The following is a 13,835-nucleotide window of genomic DNA, read 5'->3' as shown; positions in this document are numbered from 1 at the left end:
TCGAGCATCTTTGGCTGATGTGCCGGAATGTTCCCTATATGGCGATTTCTTTTATGTTTGTGCTTACCGGACACTAGAGTGATGACTTCGATCAAAACTTGCATGCCTACAATATAAGCCGTCCTGTATTTGAATTGCACTGCACTAAATGCTAGGAATCTATTTTTCTTTTTTCTTCTTGGCCCGTGGGAGGGGGGAATGTTAAAGGAAAGTTGTTCACCTGATGAATCTTTTCTACATTATATCTTTTTGAGCTAATCGTTTTGTTAAGCCTCTTCTCCCATAAAAAGGTAAACACACGTCTTGCAGTGGTATTCTTTCATAAAAATCGTGTAGCAGAGAGATCAGTAGTGTTGCGGTTCTGTTTCTGCTCTAAAAGTTAATTGTAATGTTGAAGCCTTACAATACTGAGTTGCTAAATGCAAGCCATGACGCATCGAGCACACACCACTCAGAATAGCAATGACTGCTTCCTTGCCTGGGAGCTGTCAGCTGTGAGCTTCTTACTGCAAGTGGAGATCCAACATTCAACAGGTCAGTGGCATATTTGTTATTATCATTACATGGACAAGGTGTTCAGAAAACCTCAGAATGATGTTATTGATCAGGCTAAAAAGCAGTTGTTCAAAGAAAATGAACTTGCCCAAAGTTTCAAACCTATAGTACAGTCAAATACTATGAAATAATGTGCTTTAGGTGACCTTTATATTCATGGTGCTAGCATAATTTGCATATAAAATTAACACTAAATTATATTCATGCTCGAGTGCTCGACAGTCTTTTTGGTTAGTGATATCATGATTTTATTATGATAAAAAATACCATATATTCCTGATGGCTTTAAACTCTTTTGCAAACCTCTGTTTTATCAGTTTTATGTATGAAACCTGGAGTAGAACCACTCTACATTATGTCCTGAAAGCTACCAGATCCTGTCATACTTCAGATAACTTCATCTACAATCTGTCATTTTCCTCTACAACATGACTCTTTTGACTTCTATATATTTTTAGTGGGGACTAACTATTTACTTGCTTATAATACAATAATAGCTGGAGCACCAAATCTGGAAGAGGTCAGTTCACTTTTTTTTTTATGATCCCTTGTGAATATTGAAACCACCTCTTCACAATTTTGAAACATGTGAATCTTCAAAGCTTGAGACCACCTCTTTTTTGTTGCATAAAAGCTAAGGTAATTTCCAATGTTCAAATGGAACTACACTCCATCTGTTCTGACAAACCCCAATCTGTATAATGTTTATTCATTTGATATATGTTCTCTATTTTTATTTCAGGTTACAGGTGAAAGGGAAAGTTAGGCAATTTGGCTTGCGAAAGTGAATCGGTGCTTATGTCACGATGTATGACCCTTAGCGGGTTCGGCCAGAACTGTTTTTTATTTTTAAATCGTGTGTCCTGTGTCCATGTATTTTTAAAATAATCAATACATAGTTGGGCAAATTTGGATTTTTTTTTTTTTGCAAAGAACGTTATATGCTCCCTTTATGAATTCAGTCAGTATTTGCATATGTATACTTTTCTAAGTTCCTTTGTATCCCATGTGTATTCGCTTCATCATCATAGCTAAACATTATATATAATACGGAAAGATCTAAATGGATCACCAAAACAATACATATACCACATTGAAAGGGAAATACCACGTCAACATACTCCGGAAAGGCAAGCCACGCTATCCTCACGCATCGACGATGCTCGAATACAAGTCACAACTCACAAAGATCAAAGTGATGTAACCTTAGCAAGAGCGGTATCACAGGTTCACAGCAAGAAAAACAGAGATGTGCACATCACCTGCGTGCGCAGCGAAGCGCGCAACCCGGCCTAGTAGCTCAGAAGAGCCGAGAGCCGCTCACAAGAGCACGGATATGCTTCCAACGGTTTGATAAACGTTGCCATCTTATTCCTTGCAACTAATAACTATCCATTGCAAAAGAGGTGTTTCTCTTGTAGTATACCGAAATGAAGAAGTCCACTAATAATATTGGTTATTGACAGTGTAGAAAAACCAAGATAACGCTAACATTGGCAAAATATACATCATATGATATTTAACATCACAAATATGGTCAATGGCCTAAAAAAATTAATAAATCAACAAAATTTACTCAAATTTCATATTTAAAGGCAAAAATAATGACCCCCATGAAATGAAGTGAAATATATTAATTAGCCCTTAATCATCGAATATAAGTCTATTTCTATTCTATTAATTGATACTATCAGAACAAAAATTCCAGAGATTAATTGTTGGGCAACTTTCCATTACTAGCGCCTTCTATAAAATGGTTCATATACACGAATTTCATAGGACACATTCTTTTCATATGGAAAACATATAAAACGAGAATTTCTGCATTCTAAAGGGGCATTCATCGGGCAGAGGATTCAAGTCAAGAACACGTAAAAGTGTGTGCCAATTTCCTTGGTTCCCTGATCCTAGTTTGAGGAATGAAAAAAGAGAACGGTATGCGTGGACGACCTTCATGTTGCACCTCCAACTTCAAATTCTCCTCTGTTTTGCGTTGTCGATCCAATTATCTAGAACCAGATATCGAAACCCACGTATGTGTAACTCTACGATGCAAACAACGAGAGGAAGGCATCTGCACTAATGCATCATGCATGCATTGTACTGGGCATCACACCGGGCTAGAATATACATTGCCAGATGAAATATAAGAGATTTGGAAACCACTTGCTATATATGGTGTTCAACTGCTCGTGCTCTTGTGACGTTGATATGCATACATTTCATCTTTCACAAAATCTAAGTATATATTGTTTCATAAGTACAGTGTAAAAACAAAACGTAATGGGAAATGAATACCACTGCAGCTTGAAGAAATTAATCAAATATACTTAGATTATTTGGTTCACAAGAGGTAACACTGCTGGCAAAGTGATCCGTTTGGATGGAGAGCATGTGGTCATGGTATATCATTCCCCATTCACATGCGAAATTAATTTACCCACATCCTTAGAGCATCTACACCGGCCCCCTTTCCTCCTTCTCTTAAAATTTAGGATAGGAGATTGAAAAAACTGAATTGTAAACTATAGTGGGACAAGTGCTCCACAGATTGAAAAAGCCTAATTCCTTTAATATGTGGGACCCACCTGTCATTGGCAATGAGATATATCTTCTTCCTCTATATTGTCTTCCTTCTGTGACTCCCATCTCTCACCCCGTTCGCTTGTTGGTTTCAGCCAGGCTTATTCAACCAGCCAACAGTATTTTTCTCTCACAACAAACCAGCACCAGCCAGCCAAAACCAGCCCAGAAACCAACCAGCGAACACGCCGTCTGTGCGGACAGAGAAACGATGCGGGACATGACTCCCGGTCCTGGCGGCAACTACTCGTTGAGCATACGTGTGTGCGGCCCGACGGTGGCTACCCGTCCGGCATGCGTGCGCGGCCCAGTGCGGCAGCGGGCTCTCACAGCGGCAGCGCAACGCTTGGAAAGGGGGGGGGCAGATGTCAGTGAGAAGAGAATAGAGAAAGAAGATGAGAAAAAATGTTGTTTGTTTCCCTTTCTTTGAGAGATTGAGGGGGGAGTTTTGAGGGAAATTTCTTTTAGGGAAAGGGGACTGGAAAGGAGATCTGCTGGAGGATGATTTTTTTTTTATCTTGAATCCCCTTTACTACTCATTATAGGAAAAGGGGTTCGCACTTGGTCAATCTGGTGGAGATGCTCTTACAGAGTTAGAAATATTCTAGAACACCAGACAAACGGCCTGTTCGCTGGTTGGTTTCTGGGCTGGTTTGGGCTGGCTGGTGCTAGTTTACTGTGAGAGAAAAACACTGTTGGCTGGCTGGTTTGGGCTGGCTGAAACCAACGAGCGAACATGCCAAAAGTATGAAGAGAGGTAGGCACACCACTTCTTAGGTACAGGGTCGCAACATCCACTTAATACAACCAATCAATCACATTTCCAGCATATTGTGTCTTCTCATGCAACTTCAGATTAATCCTATCAAACACAGACTCAATTCAGTTTCTATTCACAACTGCATTTAACCAATCACTTTTCTCCTCTAAAATACCGTTCTACTCAACCTGCATCCCCTGATCCATGTATACGATGACTCGGTGAGCCTATTTGGCAACCCAACACATCTAGACGTAGCCTACTATTGCCTAGTCCCAGGATATGGTTTTATTATTCTTTTTTTTTGCGGAAGATGGTTTTATTATTCTAAGTCTTCGTTCATTCGAAATTATATGTCATTTTATTTTTTTTTAGAAACATAACTTTCACTAAATACTTCTATGATGCCTAGCTTAGAAAAATCAGAACGACTTACAATTTACTCCATTTATTTCAAATTTTAAGACATTTTGATTTTTCTAAATACATTTTTAATGCATCTAGACATAGTATATATTTAAATGCATAATAAAAACTATGTATCTAGAAAAGTTAACGTCATGTTTGGATGGGTGGGGATGGGGATTGAGATTGGGATAAGATAAGGAGATATTGTATCCTAGCCATCCATTCTTTATACCTCATTTAATCCTAGCCATTCATTCATTTCCTTATCCCTATCCCATCTCCTATATCCTGGTATCCAAACAGCACCTAAAAGTCTTATAATTTGAAATGGAGGAAATACAAGAGAAATAGAAAAACAGTGACAAATACTATAGGGGCTGTTTGTTTCCTGGCTCAGCGGCCTAGCCAGGCCACCGGGCTGCAACCCCGTGTTTGCTTCCTGAACAGCTTGTTGGGCCTGACCTGCACGGGATTTAAAGCACGATTGGCCTGGCTCTCATAGAACGAGATTGAGTCTCGTTTTTTCAAAAGTCCGACTGGATGGAGAAATTGGCTATTCTAGGACTCCAAACGTTGGGTTTCTCTGTAATAGATTCATAACGTTTGTTTCTCCAAAATAGGACTCCAAACAATTACAATAAGCTCTAATGACATTTCGGGCCATTTTAATCTCTTTTAACATCTAAATACATGTATTTGTTCCTAACGTGACCGTTTTACCCTTCAGTGTTTTGACCGTGATTGTTGTGTCGTTTTGAAAAAAAAAGGTCACTGCTGGCTGCTTGCTTCCCACGGCCCTTGGCCTTGGCTGGGCCGCTGCCTTGGCTGGCTGGCTATGGCCTTTGCTGGCTGGCCGCAGGTGCCTTGGCTGGCCGGCCGTGGCCATGGCTGGCTGGCCACAGCTGCCTTGGCTTGCTGGCCGTGGCAATGGCCGCCATGTACGGTTACAAGTAATATATGTACAGTTCTAAGTAATATATAACAGCGTTCCAAGTAATATATAACAAGAATTGATTCATACACAATTACAAGTAATATATAACGGCAAGAATTTAGCAACGAGTTCATCTCATAAAACCATGTTTGTAGCATAAACAAGTTCATCTCAGAAGACCATAATGTAGTTCCAAACGAAATCAATGTCATATGAAATAAATCATGAGGTTACATCTCATCACAACTAAAATGCTCCATCATCAAATGTTTAGCTTTCTCCTTTTTGGAGTCATCTTTTTTGGTGGCACCGGGGTAGGCATCCTCACGGGGCTAGCGTTGTCAGTTTGTGAAGATGTGCCCTCTCCAAGTAACATCGCTAGCTTGCTGCACATAAATACGATCGGCAATTAGATGTATATATAAAACAATTATTGTGTATAGTAAATGTGTTAATATTCCTTACCTTCTAGTGACCCTTCCTGGACTATCTCGTAGGATTTTATCCCCGGTTGGCCTCCGTGGGGTGCTAGGTTCCGCCGGTCCTTCTTTTGTGACATTCTTCCTAGGTTGCCTACGCTTCCTACAAGTGATGAAATAAATTAATATTGATATTTTCATTCAAGTTAGTTGATAAAGAAAATCATCAATTACCCCTTTTTTGCGGTCCCATTGTATGGGCACTTGGAACTAGCTTGCCTGTGACCTTTTTCTCCGCATCGTTTGCAAGTCATAGGTCCTCTGATGATCTTCTGTCCCTTTGCATTTGTTGGAACAGTATCGTTATCACCTTCACCCTCATCCCATCTCTTCTCACCTTCACCCTCATTGGTAGATTTTCCTTTCTTCTTGTGTCCACCCTCATCCCATCCCTTGATTCTTAGTTTCCTCATTCTTCCAGCAGATAATTTAGCCAGAGGTGCACCAACGCCAAATGGTAGGTCAACATGTGGCCACTGTGTTTTATCTGTCATTGGCTCAATCTCTCTACCATAAGCAGCCCTAAATCTATTCACAGAGTAGTAGTCATGCACAAACTGTTCTAGATCCACTCCCCTTTAGCGGGTTGCATAGGCCAGTACATGTTGACATGGCTTACCAGTGTGCTGCCATTCAAGAAAAGTACATGTTCTTTGGCCTAGCTTGACAATATGCCTCACAGAAACGGCTCTGCTATGGTCCCACACCTCTGCACTCTAGTTAGAACATGGTACAATTTTCAGGTGTCCCAAACCTCTAGTGTTTGCCCTTAGCTGAACCATAATTGCTGGGAGTATCCTGCCTTCACGTAGCCTGTATGCAATAATTCTTCTCTTGTTCCACAGTACCATGATCATTTCTCTGATCTTATCAGCAAGGTCAGCAACCGGTAAGTCCTTATGGTCTCTAATCCAGTTATTAAATGTCTCAGCAATGTTACTAGTTATATAGTCACACTTAATTTCTGGATTGAAACCACACCTGTACCATAATAGCTTATGATTGGCCTATAACCATTGCACTGATGCAGCTGATTCACTTATCATTTTTGCTATATTGTCATAGAAAATCTCCTCTATGTAAGCCCTTGCAGCAGGATATATCTGGACAAACCCTCTAAATCTCTTCTTGAAGTTTCTGACCATATGATAAAAAGCATTCCCTTTGCTCTGCATTGGGGAATACATTCTTCACTGCATTCTCTAAGCCCTTGCAAGCATCCGAACAAACAGCAAGGACTAGAAGATCACCTATAGCTTTCTTTAATTGTTCCATGAACCAAGTCCAGTTATCTGTTGTTTTCTGAGCTATGAAGCCATAAGCGACTAGATACATCCAATTGTGACCATCAACTGCTACTGCTGCAGCCAAATGACCATTCCACCTCCCATTAAGTGCTGTAGCATCTACGCTCAAATGAGGCCTACAACCTTCCAGGAATCCATCAATGCATGGTTTCAGGGCACAGAAAAAACGGTGGAAATATACCTCACCATCTACCTCAAGAACATCGATATGAACGACACTCCTAGGACTCCGCTTCATCACCTCGGCCTTCCACCTAAATAATAGCTCAAATCTATCTGACCATTTCCCATAAATCTCTTCAAGAGCTCTTTTTTTACCCCGCTGTACAGTGTCATATCCAATTATACACCTATGTATTGGGTTTGTCTCCAACCTCGTTTTCAGTTCCTTGGTACCAATGTTTGGTTCAACTCTAAGGATATCCACAGCCCTGCTAGCTACCCACTTGCAACTTGGAGTTGTAACCTGCATCCTCTCACTAGACACACATTCATGTTTATCAACTAACACGGGTACCTACAAAAACAAAAAAAAATATTAAATTACATAACAAGATGAATGATTGAATTAAGTGATACAAAAAAAATTACCTCCACAGTAGTGCTGCCATTCAGTTTCGACCCATTTATCCTCCAAGGACAAGGGCCCATCGATTCATCACCAGACTTGCAAAAACCCCTATATTTCTTCGTAGTTGACTTCTCTACTCCTAAATGGAACTCCTTGATGGCATATGTCCGCACTGCCAGCTTGAACTCTTCCATTATTGGGTACTGTGTCCCAACCTTCATTGATGGGTTGTTCTTATCATATGAAATGACAATCTCACCCGATACGGCATCATTAGTAGGAATGGCAGCACCATCAACATCTTGACCAAGCTCATTATCATTGCCTTCTTCATCCATTCGACGATCAGATGCTTGTGTAGGTATATTTGGTGTGTCCTCATCTCCCAATCCCAATAGCTCACACATCTGACTCTCGCTCATAAGTTCAATTCGACCTTCATCATCAACTGTCTCAACTATCTATATGGTAGACCAATCAACTCTTTCTGTATTTTCGACATCATTTACTTGGGACCTACAAAAAAGCGAAAACTAGTTTACTATACTAGTAACATTGATACTAATAAATACATTGACATTTTATACTACAAACTTACTATATATGATAGGATGATGATTGATGTTTTACACAACTGTACTAGTGGCTGCATGGTTGATATATGATCTGCCTTACGTTCTATATATGTTTTATGCCTTCTTAATTGATTAGTTACAATACTGAACAATAGTTATGAGCGATATATGATAGTTGTCTCAGCTAGGTTGCATGGTTACTGAACAATTGTTACAGCTAGGCTGCATGGTCTAGTACTATATCATTTACTACATATGACAATTTACTGAACTTTCCATGCCTCGAGCAAACTGAATGGATGAACAAGGCAAACTGAATGCACGATCAAACTGAAAGGATCCTTAATGGCAAAAAACAGAAATCATTAGGGGCAATACCTCTGCACATCAAGCATCGGAAGATTGTACTCTGTTATCGGATGAGGAACAGTGGGCAGCAGAGCTCTTGCTATAGCTAGAGCATCGTCGCTAGGGTTCTCCATTGGAGGCTGTGGAAGGTCATCGGCTGCACCAGCTGCCGCAGCCTGCCCTCCAGGAGCCACGTCCGGCTGTGCACCAGGCGCCGCAGCGGCTAGGGTAGCAGGCCCCGAAGCGCCTAGGGCTAGGGCAGCAGGCCCTGATGTTGCCTCGATGTCCATGGCAACCGCCCCAGTGTGGACATCTTCGGCTGGAGGCTCTTCCTCCATGGAGGTCAGATCGCCGGCGTGGGGGAGGGAGAGGGCCGGCGGTCTTCACAGCGAAGCGGCGGGCGCCGGTGTTCTCGCGCAGGAAGGAGGAGCGTCGGTGTTCTCGCGACTACGCGTATATGGAGTAGATGAAACAATGGAATCCAGAATAGATGAGTCGATACATTGCTAGCCAATTTCTCTTGCTGAAGGGTAATAGGGTCAATACGAAAAATACATGTATTTTTAGATGACAAAAGAGATTAAAAAAGAAACAAAATGTCATTAGAGCTTATTATAATTGTTTGGAGTCCTATTTTAGAGAAACAAACGTTAGGAGTCCTATTATAAAGAAACCCAACGTTTGGAGTCCTATAATAGCCAATTTTGGCTATTATAGGACTCCAAACGTTGGGTTTCTCTATAATAGGATTTCTACTGGATCAAGCGCAAGCTGAAGTGTCTTGTCACCTCCGTAGCTCTTACCTACATGCCCATCGCGCTCCACTCCAGAAAAAGAAATACCTCCATGCCCACGGCGCCAAGCCGGGGCACACGCACACGGGGCCGCCGCCGCCTCGACCCGACCGCGCCAAGCCGTTGGAGCACGCGCGGGAGGTCCGCCTCCAAGGTGGCTGCCGCCTCCATCAGGAACCTCGTGGTGCTGCTGCTCGGGCTCTATCGTGTCGACGTTGTGCTCCCTTTGGGGTCCACGTGCTCTCCATGAACGGCGCCGCGCGCGCAGCACGCCATGGCAGACACTATAGCTAAGCGCCACACCGCCACGGCTGGCGCCGTCTCTGCTTCTGTGCGTCTGCGCCGAGTGATGAAATGCCTCTAAGGAGAGAGATGGGAAACGGTGGTGGTAAAGTTACCAGACCAAATTATCAGTCCAAGGCCAAGATAGGGGTGGAGTGGGTCGCTCTAGCGGTTCATCGAACCAATCCAAAAAAGCTAACCAAATGGGCCCCTAATACATCCCATAACACATCAGAGGGGCAACGGATCTGAACCACCCAAACCAAAGGATCGCATGGTCAACCCTTTTCTACCTGACGCTGCCGCCGGCGTCGTGGCCTCATGTGAAAGCTCTAATTTGGTTTTGATGAATTGATGAAACCCTAAGTACTAACCTAGTTTATTAAAGAGATAATGAAATAGGGTAGCACATTCCAAGTGGTAACCAATGATGGAGATGATCAAGATGGTGGTGTGATCATGGTGATTGAGTGCTCGGGCTTAGAAAAGAAGAAAGAGAAAAATAAAAGGCTCAAAACAAAGGTATAAGTTGTAGAAGTTATTTTGTTTTAGTAATCAAGACACTTAGCCAGTGTGATCACATTTAGGATCGATAGCCGTACTATTAAGAGGGGTGAAATTCGTATCGAAATGCGGTTATCAAAGTGTCACTAGATGCTCTAATTCATTGCATATGTATTTAGATTCTAGTGAGTGGTAACACCCTTGAAAATATTTGTGAAAATATGCTAACACACGTGCATAAGGTGTTACACTTGGTGGTTGACATATTTGAGCAAGGGTGAAGAAGTTGGTGAAGTGAATGAGGTAATTATCACTGTGAAACAGTGACCAGACGTAGGTTACGCTGTGACCGAACTTCTGGGTGTCAGTGTCCGGTCATTTATAAATTTGTTGGTCGCGCTCGGCCTTTGTTGGTTCGTGACCGGACTCAGCATAGTGAAAGTGACCGGACGCGTAGGGCCTGTGTCCGGTCATAGGTGATGTGGCGTTGGTGGGCTGATCAGAGAGGACCGGACGCTGGGCACGTCAGGTCATGATTTTGCCTCTCTGGATCTGATCAGACGCTAGGAAGGTGCGGCAGTAGCGCATTCGGTCAAGGCGTGTTGGCTGTAGCGGAGCAGGTGAACGGAGTGGCGTCGGGCGCGCCTGGTCGTTGATCGGTGTGTCCGATCACAACTTAACCACGTGGGCGAGACTAGCCGTTGAAATCGAACAAACGAGGTTGAACCGAGGGGTGATGTGGCAGCCATCCATTGACCGGACGCTGGCAGGGTGCGTCTGATCATTTTGATCGGCGCGTCCGGTCAGCGCGTGACAGGCTGCAGTGAGAGCCCAACGACTCTATTTATAGGGTCTCTCTATTTAATCCACATGGTCGGCTCTAGCTCACTCTCTTGATCATTTGCATTGACATAGCAACCTTATGAGCTTAGCCAAAGTCCTCTCACTCATCTCCATCAGTGACATTAATTCATCATCTTTGTAAGATTGGAAGAGAATCCAAGTGTATTGATTAAGTGGTTGCATCTAGAGGCACTTGGTGTTTGTGTTTCGCTGTGGGATTCACTTGTTGCTCTTGGTGGTTGCCGCCACCTAGACGACTTGGAGCAGCGAGGATCGTCGAGCGGAGGTTGGTGATTGTCTCTGGCTCCAATCATGGTGATTGTGAGGGGTTCTTGACCCTTTTCCCTGTGGAGAGCCAAAATGTACTCTAGTGGATTGCTCGTGGCTTGTGTGATCCTTATCTTGTGCTGGTTGTGCGGCATCCTATTGAGGGTTTAGCTTGTGATGCCAATTAGCATGTGAACCTCTAAGTGAGTGAATCGCCTCAACGAGGATTAGCTTGCCGGTAAGCAAGTGAACCTCGGTAAAAATCTTATGTCACCTTGTCCGAGGATTTCATTGGTTATCTTGTGATTGATTGATTGGCTCCATCTTGTGATTGGCTGATACCTCGACACGTCGATATAATCATCGCCATCCTTTCTTGTATTGCATTCCTAGTGTGTAAGCTAAGCTCTTTAGTGTAATTAGTTTTAAGAGCTAACTTGCGTCGGGACTAGTGGTTAGTGAGGCTCTTTAGTTAGTCTTTAAGAGCTCACTAACTTAGTGTAGTGACATATCCATTATGTAGATAGAGACTATAGCAACTAGGATTGTAGTAGGTGGCTTGTATTTTTAGTAGGCTAGCGCTACACTCGCTTTGTCGTTTAGTTGACTAACCATATTGCTTAAGTGTTGTTGTAGAAATTTTTATAGGCTATTCACCCCCCTCTAGCCATTAGGACCTTTCACCTTCATTGCTGCCCCTTCCAGTTTCTCTTCATCTCCACATACGCCAGAATCTCAGCGCTCCATGGCCTTCATTTTAGGAGAGCGCTGCCATCATGCTGCTACCGAAGTTGGAGTAGAGCGGTAGAATGGGCATGGGCGCTGCTGAGGCCGGCGTGGATCGTGGAGCACGGCGAGGCAAAGGACGACACCGGGGAGGAAGATGAGTGCGAGGACGAGTCCATCATCCACTGCTTAAAGCACGAGAACGGTGGGCTCTGCACGTCCCCAAAATCATTGGCGTCGGCCTCCGCGAATAAGACGCCCTACGCGACGCAGTCGACAGCGAGCTTCCTTGTCCATGTGTCTTCCTCATGGAGGCGGCTGACGAGCGGCTTGTAGGTGTACACAGAGGAGAGAAAACAAGCTATAGCCAGAGACGCATGCCCGACGTCATGGGTCGACCCATATACCCATTGGAGCATTAGACCCAAACAACTTTAGCTTATCATGGATAAACCGGTGCTCCTTTAGGTCCTAAATGGATTGATGGTTCAGGTATGGTTCGATCCATGGAGCAACCACGCCCATCTTTAGTCCAAGGTGGCTATAGCCATGTGTACAGGCAACCAAACATGATTTCTATTGGGTCTGGCTCATTCCAATGCAGGAAACAAATATAGGAGCTTGTATCATGGGAGTCGGGATGGAGCTAGATGGCCTTGGCCAGGCCAGTTGCCCATGCTGGACAGGACCACCCAAACAAACAGGCCCATAATTATCGTTGCTTACTCGTTAGCCTTTCCACTCTAATGCTATTGTAGACAATTTTGACCCTATATAATGGCATTCATATGCTGATTTTGGAAAGACGGTTTTCGCCTTCCGCTCTAGGCCGCCTCTCAAGGAAACAAAGCGTATTAGTACAAAAAAAACTTGTTGGTATGGCTAGAGGAGGTGAATATAGCCTAACTAAAAACCTTCAATGACAAAAACAAAAGTAGGCACAAGTATTAGTACAAAAGGTAATCCTTAATATTTCTATGTGCCTAGCCTAGCAAGCAAAGCAAGCCTTCCTATGCAATTCTAGTAGCAAGAATATCAACTAAATTGCAAATAATGCACACAAGCTACTCGAATTGAATTGCTCAACTAAACGAGCTACACAATATAACTACTCAAAATAGTTACTCAACTAGTTGAGCTACTCTAAATACTACACAAGCACAATATGATCAATTGAATAACAAGTGTAGTAAGGGCAAACTATCGGGGTAAGTGACACAATGAAATTTTCACCCGAGGTTTAGTTGCTTGCCAACAACCTACGACCCTGTTGAGATGAGTCTTTGGACTACCACTCCTCCGCAATCCTAGCAAGCACTCAAGCTTGTCCCTGACGTGGGCGCATGTCTATGAGCCGGTAAAGCCAACACAACACTCCAACAAGCATCGATTCCACTAATGGTTGCTCTTGCAATCTCCACAAAGATGAGCATCGACTCTCTCATAATCCAATCAATCAGAGCCCTAGCACAATCACCAAGTGGTGCTCAATGGTGACCCACCATAGTTTTAGGGCGTCTAGGTGGTCAGAACTAGAACCCACCATAGTCAACGGACACATGCAGTAGGGTCGATGTTGCCGCAAGTGGAACGGGCCTACATACGTGTCGTGCATCGCTTACACTTTTGACCTCGCTTCGTGTAAAAAGGTTATCATAGAGGTGTTACGTTTGGAACAACAAGGATTATAAGCTAGCCCTCACCCTCTTAAACTTCTAAGGTGGTACGAAACCCACCAACTATGACTTTTCATGTGCCACATGGGTCAAATTTATAACTACTATATGCTACTAACAGGGTGAGGTGTTACACGTTTCCTATGGCTAAAAAACTAGTCGTTCCTACCAAAAGCTCTAGTGACACCACCGGAGAGATTTGATGAACATTGCACTTGAAAAC

At 43.2% G+C, this 13,835-nt stretch overlaps 1 protein-coding gene and 1 long non-coding RNA gene across 2 annotated transcripts; both read right to left on the bottom strand.

Moving 5' to 3' along the window:
- Positions 1 to 5,368: 5,368 nt before the first annotated feature.
- Positions 5,369 to 6,323, bottom strand: LOC136482701 (uncharacterized). Its single transcript, XR_010765169.1, has 3 exons — positions 5,894 to 6,323; positions 5,706 to 5,822; positions 5,369 to 5,626 (listed from the first exon to the last, which is right to left on the bottom strand). It is a non-coding gene; the product is annotated as an uncharacterized lncRNA (long non-coding RNA).
- Positions 6,324 to 6,835: 512 nt separating this feature from the next.
- Positions 6,836 to 8,858, bottom strand: LOC136456200 (uncharacterized). Its single transcript, XM_066455985.1, has 4 exons — positions 8,551 to 8,858; positions 8,107 to 8,113; positions 7,618 to 8,058; positions 6,836 to 7,543 (listed from the first exon to the last, which is right to left on the bottom strand). The coding sequence occupies exons 1-4, from the start codon at positions 8,856 to 8,858 to the stop codon at positions 6,836 to 6,838; spliced, it is 1,464 nt and encodes a 487-aa protein (XP_066312082.1).
- Between the last annotated feature and the right edge of the window lie 4,977 nt (positions 8,859 to 13,835).

Source organism: Miscanthus floridulus, chromosome 1 (genome assembly GCF_019320115.1).
Source record: "Miscanthus floridulus cultivar M001 chromosome 1, ASM1932011v1, whole genome shotgun sequence".
NCBI lineage: Eukaryota > Viridiplantae > Streptophyta > Magnoliopsida > Poales > Poaceae > Miscanthus > Miscanthus floridulus.
The sequence above is the reverse complement of the archived record's forward strand: the minus strand, read 5'-3'. Positions and strand labels throughout refer to the sequence as shown.

Excerpts from the sequence above, each read along its gene's own strand:
- LOC136456200 (XM_066455985.1), bottom strand. The coding sequence starts at position 8,858 with ATGGAGGAAGAGCCTCCAGCCGAAGATGTCCACACTGGGGCGGTTGCC. Across the intron at positions 7,544-7,617 it reads ATGGCAGCACTACTGTGGAG|GTACCCGTGTTAGTTGATAA; the intron begins GTAATTTTTTTT and ends TTGTTTTTGTAG.